The 22,790-nt window shown below is 38.7% G+C and overlaps 1 protein-coding gene across 1 annotated transcript; it reads left to right on the top strand.

Annotated features, from left to right (window-relative positions):
* The first annotated feature begins 308 nt into the window (after positions 1 to 308).
* LOC134615564 (alcohol dehydrogenase 1-like) lies at positions 309 to 21,555 on the top strand. The gene is made up of 9 exons (XM_063460109.1): positions 309 to 434; positions 12,742 to 12,843; positions 13,081 to 13,222; positions 14,984 to 15,071; positions 17,023 to 17,242; positions 18,306 to 18,566; positions 19,268 to 19,403; positions 20,592 to 20,730; positions 21,350 to 21,555. The coding sequence occupies exons 1-9, from the start codon at positions 417 to 419 to the stop codon at positions 21,381 to 21,383; spliced, it is 1,140 nt and encodes a 379-aa protein (XP_063316179.1). The 5' UTR covers positions 309 to 416; the 3' UTR covers positions 21,384 to 21,555.
* The last annotated feature ends 1,235 nt before the right edge of the window (positions 21,556 to 22,790 follow it).

Consider the following 22,790-nt stretch of genomic DNA (forward strand, 5'->3'; position numbering starts at 1 on the left):
TAACCCCTTAAGGACCAAACTTTTGGAATAAAAGGGAATCATGACATGTCACACATGCCGTGTGTCCTTAAGAGGTTAAAATAGTGTACGTAAAAGGGAATGTAATAGTTAAATCTCCTGTTCATTTAAAAAAAATGATTTGTTTAGAATAATAAATAAAAAAATATTGCTTTGTCATTTTTGTTGGCACTAAACTCATTGGGTAGTTGTGTTTGTTGAGAGACAATTGAGGACATGTATTTTTTTTTACATTTAAGCTTTGTCTCTGTAAGGGGTGTAGTTAATCAAATTAAGAGTCCTATATTTATTCTGTGCCTGCATATCCTGCAAAGCAGTTAAGAGCTGACGCGCAGATCTTAAGTCAGTTTTTTTTTTTTAGACTTTTGCAGAATAATCTGTGAGTGAAAACTACAGAGATGCCAACTGCTGGAAAGGTGAGAAAACATTTAACACTTGTTTTTGCTCTCCAGATTTGAATATGCCATATTATATAATATTGCAAAATCAATGGCCTCTACTATTTTATAACGGTTGTGTGAGTTTTATTTATTGGGGTATTGTTTACTGCAATAATTGTTTAAAAACTTTTATACATTTCCAACTGTTGTTATTTAAGCCCATATAACAAGAACAATTTAAATTGATTGGAAACATTTAAACTTAGATTTTCCCACTATATTACTGTTCCTTGTAACCAAATACAATATTTACATGGCAACAAATAAAACAAAATAAAGTAAAGAGAAGAATGAATTCTGACAGGAGAAAAAAAGACAAAAAGTGTATCCAACCCCGTCACAATTTATTGGGATTTTTGTGCACTCAGACAGCGGTGTGTATATCAAATCCTTCTTGAACTCTTTCATTGTTTTCATTTTCACAATTCCAAAAATGTGTACCATTAACTGTTTATTAAGTTCGGATTTCTTTTCCGCAATTGCCTATTGGTAGATATAGTATAGATAAATGCTGTGTGTTAAGAGATTAATGCCCTTTTTCTAGATTGCCCTTAAGCAATGCAGAAAACATACATTTTTCAATAATCTGAGTATCAGGAGAATTCATAATAATACACCATTTTTAAATCTTTGTTAGCTTGCAAATAAAAGTTAGAAGTCTTTCAAATGCTTGAAATCTTTATATTTATAAATTGAAAAGTGTTATTTTTATATAGCATTAGTAATCATGTACATCAATGTACTGTGTCTTCTACATCTCTTTACTTTGCAGAGTACAACATTAATATCTGTCCTTATCAGTGCTTCCTTCGTAAAAAAAATATGTTACACAGGCAGTGCTTTCTGTTGAAAGGAACACTGTAGCATTAAACATAAATATATATTTTTAATGGTACATTGTTCATCTTAATGTTTAGATTTAGCTTTGTGGCACTATTAAAAAAAAAAAAAAAAAAAACACATTACAACAAATGTTTGTAGTACTTCTACAGTGCCAGGATAGCCTCGTTGGTGCAGTGGCTCTGTAGTTGGTGAAGTTATCAGGAATCATGACTTTTGTCCAAACCAATGCTTCTCATAGAGAATAATTTGTGCATTCCACTGATCAAATGATATGTAGCACTGAAACCAATGCTTCTCTGTAAGAGGCACTAAGAGCAGTTACCATCATCATGTTAAGCATGATTTAGTTAAATATAAGAACAGTTCCTTTTTATAGATCCTAAACCCTTAAGGATGGAGGCAATTGTCTAACTTCTGAACCACAACAAAACTTAGAATTTGAGCTATGTGTTTGTTCCACTTTAACAGAGGGGGATGCATGGAGGCCCTATACGAGTCTTTTTAGTCTAATTGGATTACGAGAAAATTACTGTGGGCCCGAAAGTGACTGTTCAGCCACAGTATTTTAAAAGGTTGTATGCATCCCTCAGTTTAAGCGCTGAACACAGCTTATTGAGCTGATGCCGGGCCACTAAATATGGCCCAAGCTAACAGAGACAAGCCACAGGTATTGATTGATACCACAGGTGTCTCCCTGGTAAAAGCACAGATTTAACCCTGCTCACACCAAAACTGCAGAACATTCATGCCATCCTAGTGGCTTTAAAGTGGCTTTATTTTCAGGATGGATGGAATGCCTTAATGTCCTTAAGGGATTAAGGAGCAAGCACCTCTAGTGCCAGTCAGTCTGCTAGTCAATGGAGGATGGTTTTGGACAAGTGTAAACATTGCTATTTCTTAGAAACAGCAATGGATTATATTAATAATAATAAAAAAAAAAATACAAGGCTTATGAACAAAATACACTTCATTAACCCCTTAAGGACACATGACATGTGTGACATGTCATGATTCCCTTTTATTCCAGAAGTTTGGTCCTTAAGGGGTTAAAGAAACACTAAAGTGTCAGGAATACAAATATTTTCCTGATACTATAGTGTTAAAAACACATTAGGTGGTTGGCCTATCTAAAAAAAGTGTTAAGCTCACCTTTATTCCACCGCCGCACAGTTCCGATGAGGCTGGCTCTGCCCCCATTCCGCCTTCTTGGCTGAGATCATGAAAATTAACTATCTCAGCGATTCCGATGCTTGGGAGGATAATGAGCATGTGCGGCAAACCACCGCACTGCGTCAATCAGCATCTGCTCGTAGAGATGCATTAAATCAATGCATCTTGTTCCAAGAACAAGCCATCATCTAGTGCAGGCATAGGCAACCTTCGGCACTCCAGATGTTTTGGATTACACCTCCCATAATGCTTTGCCAGCATTATGGATGTAAGAGCATTATGGTGGATGTAGTCCACAACATCTGGAGTGCCGAAGGTTGCCTATCTCTGAATTCTAGTGCTTCCCAATCGTTTATGTGCCAAGACCCACTTTTGAAAACTGTAATGTTTTGCAACCCACTTGCTTGTAATGCATATTTTAAAAGGAAGAGGGGATAGCACATCATAGAAATCAGATTTAGATTAATAAACTTGGCATACCATGCCAATCAGTTTAGGATGCATACAATTGGCACACCATGGCAATCATTTTAAGATGTATAAAAATGGGCACATAGTGGCAATCAGCTTTAGATACATAAAACTGGCACACCAAGGCATCCAGTTTAAATGCCTAAAATAGTCACACCGTGGCAATGAGTTTTAGATAAATACAATTGACACATCATGGCAATCCGCTTTAGATGCATAAAACTTGCACATCATGGCCATCAATTTTAGATGCATGAATTGGCACACCATGGCAATCAGTTTTAAATGCATAAAATTGACATATCATGGCTGTTTTAGATGCATAAAATTAGCAAATTATGTCAATTTTAGATGCACAAAAATGACACACCATGACGATCATTTTTAGATGCATAACATTGGCATATCATGACAGTTTAGAGGCATAAACCTGGCATAAAGTGCTCAAAATATAGTCCCCATCTGTTGGAGAACTCCAACAATGCTATGCCAGCTGGGGATCTACCATTTGCCCATACTTGCAGGGTTGCATTTGTGAGCGTTTGTGCGTTTGAATATAGTCGTTTTGAATGTAAGCTTTAGTGTGAAATATATGTGTGTGTGTGTAGGGGGTTATTTGCGTTTGAATGCAGTGGGGTGTTTGTATGTAGTGTTGGTTTTGAAATGGAGGTGTGCTTTCATTTGTAGTGTTGATGTTTGAATAAAGGAGTGTTTTTATATAATGTTTGTATTTTAATACTGGGTTGTGTTTGTATTCAATGTTTGCGTTTGATTGCAGGGACGTGTTTGGATGTAATGTTGGCTTTTAAATGCAAATGTACATTTGGGCGTAGTATTGGTTTATGAGTGAAGGGGTGTGTTTGTATATAATTTTGGAGTTAGATTGCAGTGTGTTTGCATGTTGTGTTGGTGTTTCATTGCTTGGATATATGCACATACACTGCCGCATACATACTTACACAGATATATATACACTTTAACACACAGATACATACATATAAACACACTGACACATAAATTCTTATACACACTGACAAACACACACATAGATACACCCTGACACCCAGATACACACACGCACACCCTGAAATATGCACACACTGACAAATACACACACACACTGATACACACCTTGACATATATACACACACATAGATGGTGTGATGAAAGCCTCTACACCACTGGGGTTTGGAGGGGACTACTTGTCAGTGTTTTACCCTGTGACTATGGCCCCTTTAATTTATTATGGTTAAAAAATCCTATTTGTACTTATTATGACTTTGGACAATAATTATTCGAACTTTCAAAGCGGCACTTCAAACTCCCGAACTCCCAAAGCCATTTGAAGTGCCATTCGACCACGTGGTGGTGGCCATCTTGTTCGCGTGGACCAAAACCGCGAATAGACTTCAGCGGTACTTAGCCACGAATGCCCTGGAACTATTTTTGGCATGAAAGCCTCGTGATTCCTGGCCAGTTCTCCAGCGGCACTTAGCCAGGATTCTATGGAACTATTTTCAGCTATGGGACCATGCCTGCTATTGGTAAAAAATATGACTTCCATAACATTTCTGAATCCCTTATCTGATCTGGGTGATTTTTGGATAACTTGTGTTTCTGCCCTGGGGCTTGTAAGAGTTTAGTGGTATAGTACTATTGTATTATTGTTTGCCTCTATTTCTGTTACTTTGCCTATTTTTGTTATTTTGTGATAGTGTGATTTTCTCTTACTAATAAAGGTGTATTTCACTTGATTATTGTAGTTATTATAGTGTGCATCCTATATTGTACGTGGGAGTGTCATACATTTTAAACGTGTTATCATTGGCTTGTAAGTTTGTGTCCCTGTCCCCAACAAGGACCATGTGGGCGTACACCTTGCTTGGGGATTGTCATAAAAGGCCAGTGTGGCACCATTAAAAGTGAGTCCTGCTTAAGCCTCAACACATAGCTTGGTCTCGTGATTGGAAGGGAACTGCTATACTGTTATATTCACACTGGGTATTGCTATACTCCTTATACTCCCCTGGGTTCTAATCACTGGCTGTTATAAGAGCTGTTCCTGCTACGCTCTCTGGAGTAGGAGAGGTCTTCCCTACATGGTCCTGGATATCAGAGGTTGGTCCAGGGTGGGAGGAAGACGTCGAGATCCCAGCTAAGCTACGGCAGTTGTGGAGTCTGCGGTGCTTGTGGTGTCCGGTGCGGTGCTTACGGCCTCAGCGTCAGCTAGGAAGCATCTGTTGGCGGAGGTGCCCAGTCGGGGTGCCAGGTGATCCGTTACATTGGTGACAGCGGTGGGATGACTTCCTAGTGAGAGGAACAGCATCCTGAAGACACCTGAATCGTTACGGATTGATATGGATGGATAGAGCCAGCCACTGTGCTGCATCCCTGTCTACAGCGATATAAAGCCAGCTAGTCCCTGGACAACGCTCGAAGTGGAGGAGGAGTTTCACTGGAGGTTGCAGAACCTCTTGACCCTACAGGATGGGACGGTACTACAGAAAGTTCACCAGAAAAGAGCTGTGGGACGAAACCCTGGAGGGTGTACAGTGTTGGCGAGGTGCACGTCTCCCCAGCGAGGAGCAGCGACTACAGGCCCGAGTGGCAATGCCTATGCTGGGAGAACAGCCTAGGTTGGAATGGGTGAAGCAGCTTGATTTACTGGCACGGAGGGAACTGTGGCTTGACAACGCATACCAGGTGCTATGTTGGTACGTGGTTCAGCGTGTTCCTGGGATGACTAAGTATGACAGACCCTAGGGCAAGAATTACAATGGCCCAGGGCTGTTATGGGAGGCCTTTGCCAAACCAGAGTTCGGGAATGCTGCAGAGTCACGACTTTGGGACATACATGACTACAGAGAAGCCGTGCTGGATCTCCCTATTGCTGCCGACATAGGGCCAGACCTGATTAATTTGGCCATCAGAGAATGGGATCTGGAGCAGGAGTACCAGTACCTGCTCAGCTCCAGTCATATATATATACCAGAGTAATATACCCTGAAAGTACCGCAGGAGAGCAGGGTGGCAGATCCAGACCTAGAGTCATTCAGCTGGACAGATATCATAGACTGGTCCTGGGAAAAACCCCAGATGGAAGGTGGAGATGGGACCGAGGTCTCTCCACCAGCCCTACAGGGCTACTGGGCAGCTGGGCCAAATCCCCAGCTACAGCTGAATATACAGGGAGTGGAGACAGTCAGTCCCACTCCCTAGCCGCAATGTGCATCACAGGGAGCAGAAGGTGTCATCATTCCTCCCCAGCGGCAGAGTGAGTTTCAGGGAGAGGAGACAATTGGTCTCTCGCCCCAGTGGCAGTGTACATTACAGGGAGAGGAGGCAACTGGTCTCTCTCCCCAGCGGAAGTGTATTCTACTGGGAGTGGAGACAGCCGGCCTCACTCTCGAACAGCAGTCAGAGCTACTGGAAGGGGAGATAGGTGATCCCTCTTTCCAATTACCAGGGGACCGGTCCATGGAGAAACTCCAAATGGCAGGTGGAGATGGGACTGATGTCTCTCTACCGGCCCTACAGGGATGCTGGGCAGCCGGCCCAGATCCCCAGCTACAGCCGGAGTTACTGGGAGTAGAGACAACCGGTCTCACTCCCCAGCAGCAGTGTACCTTGCATGGAGAGGAGACAGCCGGTCTCTCTCCCCAGCGGCAGTGCCTCCTACAAGGTGAGGAGACAACTCGTCTCTCTCCCCAGCGGCCGTATACCTTACAGGGAGAGGGAACAACCTTTTTTTTGTACTGGATCTACAGGGATGCTAGACGGCCAGTACAGATCCCCAACTAACCTTGCAGGGATACCAGGAGGAGGAGGTAAACGATATCTCCCCTCCACAGCCAATTCCCAGCCGGGTCCTGGCCCCTCTCCAGCAGAAGCTGCTGGCATCAGGCCTCCCCTTTCCCTTGGTCGAGGTCCTGACTACCTGCAGGTCACTCCAGCAGAAGTGCTGGCATCCGGGCAGAGCGCAGTTAGCCTCTGCCCTCCACTGGTCCTCCACATTGGACCAGTATGTACAGATGGATGCCAGTATATACAGATGGATAGTGTATATGTGTGTGTACATCTGTGTGTCAGGTATACAGATGGATACCCTGACACACTACGACACATGCACACATCCTGACATATACACGCATTGACACACATATGCACACACACACACTGACATACAGTGCTGCATCCTTCTCCCTCTTTTGCCACACTCTTTTTCTATAGCTGGAGAGAAGTGATCAGTTGTCACTTGCTCTAAGCCAGCCTATATTACAGGGGCCTGGTCATGCTCTTAAAAGGCAGTGGCGCCCAAGCGGGAGCATGATCAGCAATTATATACATCAGGAGGCCCCATTATGGCGTGGCAAATGCAGCACCGGGCCTTCAAAAATAGCACAGGGGGCTCATGGATGCATGGGTCAGTGAGAACAACGCAAAATCAGCTGGCAATCCACCAGTGGTTCCCACACTTTGGGCAGCGCTGATCTAGGGAATATATGGATGCTGTTAAATAAATATGTAAAACAGGTTAGTTCAAACTTCATGAAAAAATATAATTGGTAAACATACTACCTGCACAATGGACATGGAGTAAAAAAAAAAAAAAAAAATTAAAACGCACAAAAATAAGCCATGCTTTCAGACTCTAAGGGCTCCCAAACATCCCAATTTCATCAGGACCGTTCAGATTTCATGCCTTAACCCTCCATCCTGACTGAGGTCCCGCTTTTGGGACCAACAAGCATAGCCCAAGCTCATACATGCTTGCTCTATGCTCAGCGCATATGTAACCTGCATAGAACATTAAAACCATGCTTCCTGTAGGGTTGGCCCTCAGATCACACCTGCTAGGGTCCCATCCTGATTGGTGGGCGGGGGTCCGCGGGAAATGTATATCGTATTTAAATGTCCTAGATTCTTCGTACCGATCAGCTGCATTTTTTTGGAGATCTGTTTGTAACTTATTTTTCCCCGAAAAAGTTCAGCCATCTGAACGAAACGCGTAGGGCCTGCTTTTTAGTGTTAGAGTTTCTTTTATTTTGTCTTATTTCTGTTATTTTGCCTGTTTTGATGCTGCTGAAGGACCCTATCTAGTTACATCATTGTTGGAGGTGTTCCTGTTTGCTGTTTCAGAGACTGCTTTTTATGATGTGCCTTTTTTACACTTCAATCTTGTAAGTGCTATATTTATTAAAGATTTATGATGTTTTAGAAACTCTGCACCATTATCCTTTATTTTTCTCTCCTATATGCTAATGTCTGGATACAAAGATATTCTCCATGTTATTTGATATGCCTTCAATCAACCTGGGTTTGTGAGTGTATAATCTACACATTTTTTTATATTTCACAAGTGGCAATATTGCCCTATGTTTTTTTACTCTTTTTTTTTTTGCATTGTAGTATTTTGTATTTTGGCCCTCAGTGTGCCAGCACTAACCTGCCAATTCTTGGGGCGGACCCTTTCTAAAGAGTTTTCTGGTCCCTTTCTGGTGATTGTGTCACTGGCACCCTTTTCTCCCACCACTGCCCTGATGCCAAAGTTATAAGGTTTGCTTTATGAAGCAGTTTTAGTGCATAGATCATGCACCTGCAGCTTCACAGCACTGCTCAACTCACTTTTTTATGCAGCCCTAGACAAACCTCCCCTGGATGTGACTCACACAGCCTCCAGGAAAAAAATGGTTTAATTTTCAGTCAGATCTTACAGAATATTATGTTTACTTTTGAACTCAATCCTGCTCTGTTGACCTTTATTAAACACAGGAGGATTTTGCAGGCTATAACAGGTAATTAACTAAGCAAGATATAAGAAATTCTAAATTCAACACACTGCGCAATAAAGGAAGCTAAAAGATTTAGACTCTTTTTCAGAAAGCTTATAGGGAGGCTGTGTGTCTCAATCAGAAGAGGTCTGGCTAGTGATCCAGGAACAAAGGGTTTTAAGACCTAAATAGTAGAGAATTAAGCAGTAACACTGCAGATGCATGACTTCAATACTATTTGATTAAGCTAAAGTTGTTTCAGTGCTTAGAGTGAACCTTTAAAATAACACACCAAGCACCATAACCACTACAGCCTGCTCTAATGGTTATGGTGCAGTGAGTACACTAGTTATTCTGCTTAACACTGGCTGTAAAAGAAAGAACTCAATGGCAGAGAGTGCTCAGCAGTTGCTCTCAGCCAAGGAACTAAACTCTCCCCAGTAGAGCTAACAGAAGCTCCTTGCAGAAGCATCTGGCTCCAGAGGAAGAGGGAACTGGAACTTTTCTTAAAAGGTTTGACTACTAACACTACCAGGGTACCATAACACTTCTAACGCCTTACCCACTACAATGGTCTTTTGTGGTTATATTACTTGGAGTGTTGCTTTAACATTTCTGTCAATGTGTTGTGCTAACAATACAATCTAATAATATTTAAACTCATATGTAAACTTATAAAATCATAATTTATTAACTCATATTACCTCCTTTTGAGAAGATATTATTACCCAGCATGAGCATCTAGTGATGTTTATTGACCGTATGGTTCCTTGACAGCTGACTTCAAAAAGTTGGCTTTTATGGAAAATCAAATCAACAAGACTACTGTAAGGAATAAAAGGAAAGTGAACAACGCAGATAGTCATTGCAATGTTGTTGTCATGGGTGCTCTCAAGTGATTATAAACACACTAAGAGGGTTATTCACTAAAGCAGTGGTTCCAAACCCAGTTTTCGCGGCCCACCAATGGTCCAGGTTTTATCGGTATCTCCACTGGAATAAACAAGTGAAATATACAAATCCTGCACTGTTGGTGGACCATGAGGACTGGTTTGGGAACTGCTGCACTAATGTGAGGATTGGCTGAAATTCAAAGTGAATTTACAAAATGTAGGCCATAATGGCCAAATTCGAAAAAGCTAATTCAAAAAAATCTATTTTATTATCAGTTTGAATTTTTGAAACTCACAGTGATTTGCCTGTCAGAGTTATTTACTTAACCCCTTAAGGACCAAACTTCTGGAATAAAAGGGAATCATGACGTGTCACACATGTCATGTGTCTTTAAGGGGTTAAAGGAACACTACATAGTTATTTACTTTAAGCAACCTCTAATTTTAAACTAACTATTTAGCCTCCTGGTCTCCCCTTCCCTCTCTAAATATATTAAAACTTAACTTATTTACAGCACCGCACGGAATTGATGATCTCAGCCAATCACAATGCTTTCCCATGGTTGTTCTGGTGACTATATTTAAGTATGAATTATTGTTGGTAATTCAAAGTGAATTCAAAATGAATTTTAAATTTTAGACCAAAATAATACATTTAGAAAAATCCTTCAAGTCAGTTCTGTTTTTGGTTAGCCTAGTGAGACCCGAAATTTTAAATTCTCTTTTAATTCACTTTCAGTTCCCCACAGTTCATGTTGTAGTAAATAATCCTCTAGACACAAGCACTGAACATTTGTAGGAACAGACTGTCTTCCCAACAGACTCTCCCCTTGTTCCAAATCCTTTAAGAAGTCCCCCAAAAAGCACCTCTCTAGAATAGTCTATGGCCTCACAAGGTAACCGTCAGTTTCTGAACTGAATTAGTGGGTGCATTATTCACTTCACTCGTTCCTTCCATTTCTGCTACTTTTTCACACTTTAGCTTGGTTCTTACTCCCCATGCTGTCCTATCTGTTGTGTTTTTATTCCCCAGCTCCTCTAGATTGTAAGCCCATCTGAGGAGGGCCCTCATCAGTCTATTGTTCCTGTCAAAACTTGTAGCATTTTGTCTAATGTTTTGTTAAAATCCCCATTAATAATATTGAAAAAGTGCAGAATGAGTTGGTGTTATATAAATGCCAATGATAACATTAATATATAAAACTTTCACCTTCCTAAGACTATCAACTTGCATAGTTGCTTGTTACATATTTAATTTCATAACAATGAAGTGCTTTCTGGTTTCCTGATTCGTCTCTCATATGGTAATATTCTTGATTCTGGCACAGTTGACTTTTGTTTGTTACATGGTTGTGCACATTTACATGTTAGCAGACATTTCTCTTAGACTGAGAGTTTCTTTCATTAAACATAGCCATCCTAAGTACTAGTCTACCTTTTACTACACAAAAATAAATAAAATGAACAAACAAAAATGAGAATATATAACAGGTTAGCAGCCCAGTTCCTATCACTGGCTCATCTTCATTACCTGCTGAAGAAGGTGTTCCAACAGGTGTTCTCTGTAGTGGTTTTGGTGCTCTGATTGTTTTTTTTTTATGTTATCAATAGTGACATATTCTTACTCACAAAATAAAAAAGTCAGAATAATACAAAAAAAAAAAAACCTCTTGTTTAAGTAGTCTTAATCTGAGTGGGGTAAACATTTTAAACAACACTTTTTGTTATGTTTGCACGCTCTTTATTGATTGGCTAGACAGTGTATGAGCGTGAAGTCACAAGAAATAAAATAATGGCACGGATCTTAGGCTGAGCTGCTAAGGTAAGCAGTTGCCCAACATATCTGGATGTAACTTAGTCTACCTATCATTTGTCATATGTTTAAATCCTTTAATCAATACAAATCATGCATGTTTATTGCAAAGCCTCAAGGAGAAAAACATACTGAGTTAAAAATCAGTGTAGGCTTTGATATCTCAAATAGTTTGATGAAATGGAAAATATTCTGTACGCATACAAAAATAAGGCTGTTTTGTGTGCAGTGTGCAATGTCCTGCCAACTTACTATAGCTTTCAGCCATGAAAACAAACATTCGGAAAAGAGGGAGGCACCAAGGGTGTGCTTGTTTTGTTTTGGATATCTCCAGCTCGCACACAGCCGTTGAGGTTATGTAAGGATAAGCCTCAATGAAATACTACAGCATACTGGGAGAACAGGGCAATATTTGTCAAGTGGCAAGAAATCTATACAGGCAGTAAAACAACATTGCAGTGACATTTTATATGCAGTACGGGTATTTTAATAAAACAGTGAGCCATACACACAGAGAGCATTCTTTACACATGCAAAAACAAAAGTCTTCTGTGCTGCATCCTGGCATTATACTAAGGAGACTCTAGGAGGAGAGGGCATTTACGCTATTATATATCGGATGCAAGCATGTGGTTTTTACATGATGTTGCTCAAGGACACAATACTGTGGATGGAGATCAGTAGAACAGGGCATTTTTGCACTTTTGGACAAAATAACTATCAGAAGAAAATGACAGTTGGCAAAAAATAAAAAAAAATCAACATAAAATTAAAACCTTGATGAGAAATAAAATGTATATATGTATATATTTAGATTAATCTTTTACTGAACCAACCCACTATTGTTGAATGTAGTCTAGGCAGAGCATAAAAAAATTGTCACAAAAGTTTTTAGTTTTTTTTATATATATATATATATATAATTTGTACGATTTTAATTATGTCACAATTTAGAATATCAAATGTTGGGGGTTTATGTTCTAAACAGTGGATTCTTGTTTGTTTACAATTAAATTGCTAAATTCAGATGAAAAGGGAGGAGTTGAAAAAGTGATTGGACAAATTAGCTGATGTTGCACATTTTTATTATTTATTTCATTAATTTATTTATCAATCTTTTTTTTTTTTTTTACAAAAAAATGCATTTTGGTAATTACACTCCTATATGTTTTTTTTTGTTTTTTTTTTTGCTGCTGCATATATTTTCCAATGTTAAATTAATAAAAATAAATGTTTTAAATAAATGATTTATTTATTCCTCAGAAATATAAATTATTTAACGATGAAATAGTTGTATAACTATATTGTATATTTACTTCTAGGTAATCAAGTGCAAAGCAGCTATTGCCTGGGAGGCTAGCAAACCTCTTGTAGTTGAGGAAATTGAGGTTGCTCCACCAAAGGCTCATGAAATCCGTATCAAGGTACAGTATATTATTTTTTTATTTTTGATTTATGTGTTTATCAGTGAAATACATTGTCTCCTTTGCAAATGGACTAAAACAGACACAGACAAAGGATAGATAGATAGATAGATAGATAGATAGATAGATAGATAGATAGATAGATAGATAGAGACACACATACGGACGGACAAACATTTTTGAGCAGGCATGCCACACGACTTAACTTTGCTTGTTATTTTAAAATTTTATTTTCAGATTTGTGCAAGTGGCATTTGTCACACCGATGACCATGCCCTGGGAGCGCATATGGCTGGCATGAAATTTCCAGTCATCTTGGGACATGAAGGAGCTGGCATTGTTGAGAGCGTTGGTGAAGGAGTGACATGTGTGAAGCCTGGTAATATCAGATTACAATGAACTAAAGAGATTGTACTTTTATACTCCTTGAAAAATCATTTAACAACTTCACTACCAAGTACTTTTGTTTGTAAAAATGTTAGAATAGCATTTATTTAAAATATGGGATGTGTAGCTAGTGCACAATGGTAGATTAAGCAGCACTTTTGTGAATAGATAAGTTATTAAGTCAATGCAATGTTTTGCTTTTTTCAATTCTTTATTTATCCTTTATAAAAAATAATGTGATAATAAAGCATTCTAAACATTATATGTAATCTTCTATAATAACCATTGGAGGAACTACTGTCCACCCCAGCCCCCGATCCCAGTAATAATATCTAGAAGAAGGTGGACATCACATTGTCCACCCCTACACAATTTTGCCGAATGTTCACCACCCTAATCCTGACGGATGGGGGTCCCCAAGCCCCTAGCCATCCCACTCAAATAAAAAAGGTCCTGCCTACACCCTCACTCAATCATGATAGTGATGTATGGCAATACATCTTTTGGAAAGCGATATATACTTACCATCAGACATCTTCTTTATTCTTAAATATTTTTCTTCACAAAACACCCATAAACGCTCACTGTTTAGTAGATATGTCCCATGTGCAACATGGCAGGAGAAGGCATAAGGAAAGATAAAGACAAACAGACCACTTTTTATTTTTGTATTTTTTTTGATGTCTTTGATGTTGTAGCTGGCTAACCCTCTCACTGCCGAGGTTTTTTTTTAAAAACTATTTACTCGCTGGCTGCTAGCACAGCCACTGGGCAAATAACAGATTTTTTTTTAAATCTAGACCCATAATACTATGAACAATGCCCGGATTTTAAAGTCTGGATGGCCCCATACAGCAGTGAATAGTTTTGCCCCATTTAACATGCAGTCATTTGGAATTTAGTGAATAACCCAGTAAAACGTTATTACATTATCCTCCTAACATCTGGATTTGTGAACATGCACTATATCTATATACTATATACATACATGTGGAAAGTTTTTTTCTATATTTTTTTATATTTTTAAATATTGTTAGAATAAAATGGATTTTTAACTATCAATCTTCAGTGTGGTAAATGAAAAGTACATGGTATGTTGATACCCCCTTTTTTTCTATCTTTTACATATATATGGATCTATGTGATGGAGTGGACAGCTTAACACATTTCTTTGGGACACCAGTACTGGACTTTTATTCATTTTCTCCCATTATTGTATTGAATTTGAGGTTTTTCTGTATTTTCTGTGATATAAGTTACTTGCTTTATGTAATTATTTAGAAGAGAAGGGTTTTAATAGTTATTTTGTGTATTATTGCATAGGTTGTTAGGTTTCCTATTTTTATACTCTATTCTCATCTATTTTTACAATCAGCGCTCCACTATCAGGACTTTTTCCACTTTCACTATATCTCTGCTTGGACTTTGGTTGGGTAATCAGTGCTTCTGACCAAACAAAATTTAAAGATGGCTGCCCCCATGGTCAATGATAAGCCAGGAGAAAACTGATATTAAGAACTTACATATATGTGCACTTTATACAACTACAATATACAAAAAGCCTTTAACACATGCAAGCTTTTATTTTAATAAACAAAAATTATGACAAACTGTCTTAAAATATTTTGTTGTTTGTTACTGGTCTCTAAGAGTGAAAGTAAAGCAGAAAATACTTTTTTCAGAACGTATGCTCCATGAAGTCAGTGGAGCATATGTATTAAAGCTAATGGGTGGATCTGATGTATTTTTACAGGAGACCATGTCATCCCACTTTGTAGTCCAATGTGCATGGAGTGTAAAGCCTGTATGCACCCTGAGAGCAACTTCTGCATCAAGAATGAGTGAGTATTATAAGTATAAATATACAATTAAAGGAGAGCCTGCAAGAATACAGATGTATATGCATGCTAGGATTCTTCAGTAATTTACAGTATTCTTTAAATAAAATGAGTGAGACCCCCACTGTAGGGGATGACAGTGTGAGTGTAGGTGGTGACAGTGTGTGTGTAGGGGGGTGACAGTGTGTGTGTGTGTGTGTGTGGTAAAAGTGTATGTGTGTGGGTGACAGTGAGTAGGGGGGTGACAGTGTATTGGTGTGTGTGGGGGGATAACAGTGTGTATGTGTGTCTGGGGGGCTGGCAGTGTGTGTGGCAGGTGACGGGGTGCCAGTGTGTGTGTGTGTGTGTGTTTGTAGGGGGGATGATACTGTGTGGAATGACAGTTGAGAGGGGATGACAAGTAGGAGGAGGGTGACAGTATTTGGGGAGGCTTTTCCAGTGAGCAGTCTCCCCACACTAAAATACCTTTGTGGTCATGATTTTTAGTCACCTGCTTTGTGGGGTGCAGAGCTGCAGACCATGTGTCTCGCCAGGGCAGATCCAGGCTGATCAGGCAGTTATGGCTGCTGGCAGGCCTCTTAATTCCCCCAGCCCTCTGTGTTTCTGTTTCTCTCCCAACTCAGTTGTGTGTCTCTTTTTTCATTTCCCCAGCCCTGCTGTGTGTCTTTTTGCCACCCTCTCCCAGTGCTTCTAGGTTCCTCTTTGTCCCACCAGCCCTTCTGTGTGTCTCTTTGTGCCCCAGACCCTTGTGTGTCTATATGCCCCCCAGTCCATCTGTGTCTTTGTGTCCCCAGCCCATATGTGTGTCTCTCTGTGCCCCCCATGTCCTCTGTGTCTTTCCCCCCAGCACATTTGTGTTTCTCTTTGTGCTATCCCCTCCTGTGCACTCTTTAGCCCCCCTACCCTACTATGCACTCTTTAGCCCCCTTCTATCATGCGCCCTTATGTAGCTCCCTTCTCTCATGTGCCCTCTTTAGCCCCCTCTTTCCTATGCTCTTCTGTTGTCCTAGGCCCTCCTGTGCCCTTATGTAGCTCTCCTTCCCTCCTGTGCCCAATGTTGTGCCCTCCCCTCCTGTGCTCCCTTTAGGCCCTATCTCCTCCTTTGCCCTTATATAGCCCCCTTCCCTCCTGTGCTCTTCTGTAGCCCCCCTCACCTCCTCTGCCCTCTTTTCCCTCTTCTTGTGCCATTCTTTTGGCACAAGAAGACTACTATGCCCTCTTTGTCCTATCTCCCTTCTGTGCTCTTATGTAGCCCCCTCCCCTCCTTTGCCCTTATGTAGCCCCTTGATTTCTGGTTCCCCTGTCTTGGCTTGTTAAACAGTATTTGTGTATTTCTGGCTTCCTTGACCTCGGCTGTCCCTTGACCATTCTCTGTCTCAAACGTATTAGTCCGGCCATTTTAAGGACCGGTTTACATTCTATCCTTTTTATTTCCTTTCTATTTTCGATGTAGATTTTACATAGTTCTGCGTGTTGGACCATACTAGCAGTCGTAACATCTACAAATCCTACAACCCCTATGCTTGCTTATACTAGCTGTAACCCTAACCTTAACCAGTGGCAACCGTACCCCAGCTGACAGAGGGGGGCTTCATGTATCTATTGGTACCTGGGATTTCCTGATGTGAGCAGGGATTTAACCCTGCCTTATGCCCTAACATTCTTAAACCCATAATTTGTAGGATGATGCAATAAAACACCATAAAGATGTTAAGAGACTTATTAATAATTTTCTGTTGACAAGTATATTATATTGTCCTTACTTGTTTGGCTGCCATAAATTTATCTTGTTTGTAAAAAATAATTTAAATAATCAAGTTTTTTTGTATTCTACTAGCTATAATGATAATACGGCTAAATACGTATTTTGGGGGTGTTTATTTTATACATGGTTTAGGTATGAGTTGATCTTAAGATGTAACACAATGTTTGCTTTTTTTTTTTTTAATTACAGTGTTGGCAAGAATGTTGGACTTATGCTTGACAAAACCACCAGATTTACATGCAAAGGGAAAATGATCCACAACTTTATGTCCTCAAGCACCTTCACAGAATACACTGTGGTGGATGAGTTTGCCATTGTCAAAATTGATCCAAAGGCTCCCATGGACCATGTGTGCCTTATTGGCTGTGGATTTTCCACTGGTTATGGAACTGCAGTGAACACAGCCAAAGTAAGCATAGGCCTAAAATGATTTTCTTTTTCGTTGAACTTGGTGATATTTATCCTTATTGTCCTTAGCACAGCTTTTATTTCAGTGCAAAAATAAAATAGAAATAAACTAAAGGGAAATGGTTACAACTATTAGCCATACAGCTTGAGCACAAAATTTTTTTTTGAATATTCATGAGACGTCCGGTTTTCACATTTAACGTGCAAAATCACTGCTTTTTTTGCACATAGCGTTCTATGAGAGGACACTGAAAACTTTAGAACAGGACCTCTCTATAGATTTAGGTTCCATCGATTTTGGTACAGACTCAGGTGTTACTATATTTATGCATTTATTGTGGGTTAATTGACTCTGGGCACCATTTCATTACCAACCATGGTCCTTGGGATCTATATATCGAGATGTTTCATACATATGGGTATGCCTATAGATATGGGGGAGCTCACTCATATCTAATTACTGGTACAACTACTGCATACTCCATAGACATTATTTACCTCGGTACAGGTCCTCTCTTTTTACCTTACTTTCAAAGCAGTTTGTATTTCTGACGTGGTGGGGGTCTACAGGTTTGGGTTTTTCACCCCCCCTCACGCCGAAATAGTTGTTACAAACGTTTCTGTTGAGACCATTACATTTAGGACACGCTGTTATTTTGTACAGGGTCTCCTACCAGAACTGTAACAAGTCTCTATTAGTATTTGTTCACGTTGGTGGGCTTACCACCTTTTAATATATTATTAAAAGTTATGTATTAATGATTTAGGGCACTCATTTCTTTCTGTTTTGCTCCTCACTACCTTGGTAGTCCCTGTAGGGTTATCCCCTGACCATTGAGTGCTTGCAATAAGCTTCCTTCCTTCCTTTTTGTTCGCTTTACAATATAAAGGAGCTCTAAAAGTAAATGTAGCCTATTTTCAAAGATAAAAATGCCTCAAATACTCATATGGAGAAAATTATGTTTCATTCCCGCCTAAAATCTGGTTATGGATGTGTAATTCAACCATAATTGTATTATTTTATTGTACTTTAATTTTTGAGTATGTTCTTGTTTTTGCAATAGGTAAAACCTGGTAGCACATGTGCTGTGTTTGGCTTGGGTGGAATTGGAATGTCTGCAGTAATGGGATGCAAGGTGTCTGGAGCTTCACGGATCATTGGCATAGACATCAACAAGCGCAAGTTTGCCAAAGCTAAAGAATTTGGTTGTACAGATTGCTTGGATCCAAATGATTATGACAAGCCCATCCATGATGTTATTGTGGAGATGACTGATGGAGGAGTGGACTATTCCTTTGAATGTATTGGAAATACTGATGTCATGGTAAACATTGAGATATAAAATATATCAAATTTAACAAATTATGGTCCTATAATTATTTTTACTAATTTCCTTACTAACATGTCTTTAGTTTTGTTAGTTAATTCATTACACGCTCTACTGAACACAAATCTACAAAGCTTACAGGATTATTCATTAAACACCAGATTTTGTCCAAACTGACAGAATCTGGTGAACACTACCACATTCTGACTGCTTTTGAATTTCTCATATATATTAAAGCCAAATTCAATCAGGATCCAGTGATTCTGACCGATTCGGTAACATTTGTTTGGATACTTTTGAAAAATCGCTAATATACTAAGCCAATAATACAACAAATGCATTCTGCTAGTGCCACCAGTGGGCAAACTATTTGGATTTTTAAAAAATAGATTATTTTTAATTCTCCGAGCCTGGATTTTCAGCATTTGGCCAGGATTTCAATCATCCAAGGATGTTTGATCTGGCCGAAATATGGACCAAATTCTGGCCCATCATCAATATCTGGAGTTTGCAGACCAAATGGCCCTGTGTGCAACTACATGGACATGGTTTTTCCCCATTTGGTTTGTGCCATTCAGACTTAGGTGAATAATCCTGTTAGTTTAAAGTCTTAATACATTTGTAAAAATGCTAGCACTAATATACTGCAAACTTTTATCCTTTTTACACTAATGAGTATGTGTTTCTTATTTTCTCAGGTCTCTACTATCCTGGCTAGCCACGGTGCTTATGGAAGTGTAAATATTATTGGTGTCCCCGATCAACATGCAAGATTGATTGTGGATCCCATGTGGCTGCTGACAGGACGCTCAATAAGCGGAGCTTTCTTAGGAGGTACGATATAGCAGAAAACAAATCCTTTGAAAATCAAGCATAACTTTTATGTGCTGGATTCTCTTAACATAGCAAACATTTTCTCTGTTTACTGAATAGCAATTACTCCATTGAAGTGTATTAGGAAACTCCTATTCAGTAAGCAGAGTAAACATTTACTCTGTGAAGAGAAAATAACCCTATAGGCTTGATTCGTTGGTACCTGTAAAAACCAACACAAGCTATAAAAAGATTGATGAGCTAATGCAAAGAATTGTTCCAACCTTTGTACATGAAGTGTTGATTTATGTTGATGACATATCTGTGGTCTAAATAATGAACAGAAGGGGATCTGAAAGAAGGAAAGTTGTGTTTAACCACTTAAGGACCAAACTTCTGGAATAAAAGGGAATCATGACATGTCACACGTCATGTGTCTTTAAGGGGTTAAGGTGACTGTATTAATAGTGTGAGGTGCTTTAATCAATGGGCATATATCTGTATATCAAGCCTCAGGTCATGTTTTTTACATTTTCTACAAATTTTATATTTAGTGTTTAGGAAATATAGGAATATTTCACTAAACAAAAAGAGTGATGAGTTTACAATGACATGGTAAATTAAAGAAACATTAACAATGCCTAAAGTCCCTTAGTTTGCTGAAGTACTTTATGTGTGCAAAGTGTGTATTTTTTTAAAAAATTTTTTACAAAGTTGTCAGTCCATAAACTGTTCCTGTTACTTCCTGGTTGTTTAGCTCAGTGGAGCTAAAATCAAAGACTTATCATTGAACTGCATTGGAAAGTCTGTGATTGGATAGCCACAGAAAGTTTGGGCTGAGGAAGTAGGGGCTTGCAGAGGCTGCAGACAAGAGACCTGCAGCTTTGAAAGCTGTTTTTAGATATACACCCAGTGAAAAATGCATAATTAAATGCATGATTTCTTTGGGGTGTATCCACTAAATGGTAATTAATTTATTTATTTTGGGGAGGGGGGGGGCAGTGGAGTGTATATTCAATGTAAATAAGCATTTTTCAACCACATCTCATTGTTGAGATAATTAATAAACAGATGTAAAATTGTTATTTTTGTTTCTAACAAGGAATGTTGCAAATGCATTACACTACTTCTGTTTATGTTGAACTGTGCCTTTTGTTTTGTAATTAGGCAAATTTACTTGTAAAATATACATTGTGTTTCATTTTAAAGACTATAAAGCAAAAGAATCTTTCCCTGGCTTAGTAAAGGATGCCATGAGTAAGAAATTCAACCTTGGTGGTTTGGTGACCCACAAAGTGTCTTTGGAAAATATCAATAAAGGTTTTGAGTATATGCGCACTGGACAATGGTAAGCTGTTAACTATGGCTGAAAAATGTATATATGTAGGTATAATTAACCTATAGGTTGAGATGGACAAACATACATACATCTAAATATATATATATATTTATATATATATATATATATATATATATATATATGTATTTGGAACATTGGTAGCAGTTGTTGAACAGAAGATTTAAAGGGATATTCTAAGCACCAAAATAACAAGTGGAGTTTTTTGTTGTTGTTGTTGATCATACCCCTTATATTGGTGATTACAGTTTTGCACCAACTTATTTTAATCTAACATTTGCAGTTCCACTGACAATTTTCCACAATTCCTGGGGAATACATTTGATATGTATGAAGCCTCAAATTAAATCCAATATACCATATTAAATGAACTCTCCAATGGGTATGAGTATTATGTATCCAGTTATATAACATGTTTTAGCATCATAAGGCTAACTAAGCATCTTCAACAATATATTCCATTACACCTTTAGTGCTAATAGTTATTTACTCTGCAGTAATATTAAAAGTATTGCTGAGAAAATCATGTGTAAAAATTCTAGCCCTCTTTGAAATTGAAATAATGGATATGGTGATATTAAAATAATATTTTTGTGTTCTTATTTTACAGTATTCGTTCAGTTGTTGAGATTGCAAAGCCTTGAAGAATGCTAGTATTCAAGAGAATCCTTTATATTCATTTGATATACAATGGGTGTACTTTGTGTTTATCCAGTTAATCATTAAAGCTGCAAATATATTTCATTTTGTTGCTTTCCTGCCTATTTGATAAATATCTTAAATTTCTACTAATCAGGCTTTTTAAAAACCATTTGCTTTATTTTTGATTTAATATGTTACTGATTAATAAAAAATAAAAAGGCATGATTTTGGTATACTTAAAACATTTGTGTGCATGTTTTTGGGTTATTTTTGTGAGAAACAGTGTATCATGAACAACCGATTTTGGTCTCCTCTCCTGCCTTCCACAGTTAAATTCAGCAAGAGAAATGTGAGCACATCATTTGACCCCTCACACTGTGCAGAGGGAACTAAGTGTAACATATACATACTCACCTTGCGATATTTGTGCTCAGCGGCCGTGCGTCTGTGTACCTAATAATTCTACGTGCTGGATTAATTAGTAATCGTGACACAGTGCACTTCTAACTCTCTGTCTGAAGTGAGGAGCGGTACCTGGCTGACTACAGGCAAGAAGTCAAACCATTCACAAATGGCTTGACTGCTTAAAATGGGAGGAGGAGGTTGCCAGGGCATTTCTAGCACTATAGTCACTAAAGCAAGCTATACTGGTTAAGGTGCTTGGAGTGTTCCTTTACATTCATTTTGCATTCTAGACCAGTGTTCTCCAACCCAGTCCTCATGGACCACCAACAGTCCAGGTTTTGTCAGTATCTCCATTGGAATAAAACATGGAAATATATAAAGCCTGGACTGTTGGTGGTTCACGAGGACTGGATTGGAGAACACTGTTCTAGACAAATCACACTTTGGTGGATAACCAAATAGATGTTTTTTGTGTGCTCTAATGATTATTGTTGATGTGGGATTTAACCTCTGCAAAATATATTCCTTATGTTTTATATTACCCATGCTCGAACTCTCACCAATACAAAGAATTAGGAGATTCCACGTTTTGTTTTGTTTTTTAGAAATTCTTTCTTTGCGGTTTTCCTTAGATTTTCTGTATCCAGAGCCTCTAATCCTATATAATTTAGGATGGGTTCGCATTTTCTGATATATGCCAAGCCCGTGCCAAGGGTTTTAAATAGGCTTATTCTTGTGATGCTTACTGTTTCCTGCTCTAGTCTTACCAGGTCTGAATATTGTCTCTAGTATATTTGAAATCTTTGACTTTATTACTCAGATCTTCTATGCAATGTTATAAGTCTGCAGTGTTTTTGCTTTGAATTACCTTCAGTAAAAATTTATAAAAAAAAAAAAAAAAAAAAGAAGAACAAAAATGCTGCAGCTGCAGATCTACAATAGATAGGTCAAGAGAAGGGGCTCCATAATTTGTGTAAGAGACATTAAACTATCACATCATTCTA

Source organism: Pelobates fuscus, chromosome 6 (genome assembly GCF_036172605.1).
Source record: "Pelobates fuscus isolate aPelFus1 chromosome 6, aPelFus1.pri, whole genome shotgun sequence".
Taxonomy (NCBI): Eukaryota; Metazoa; Chordata; class Amphibia; order Anura; family Pelobatidae; genus Pelobates; species Pelobates fuscus.

Coding starts and splice junctions, on each gene's coding strand:
- LOC134615564 (XM_063460109.1), top strand. Junction 18,567..19,267: donor TTGGAAATACTGATGTCATG/GTAAACATTGAG, acceptor TTATTTTCTCAG/GTCTCTACTATCCTGGCTAG. Junction 19,404..20,591: donor AAGCGGAGCTTTCTTAGGAG/GTACGATATAGC, acceptor TTCATTTTAAAG/ACTATAAAGCAAAAGAATCT.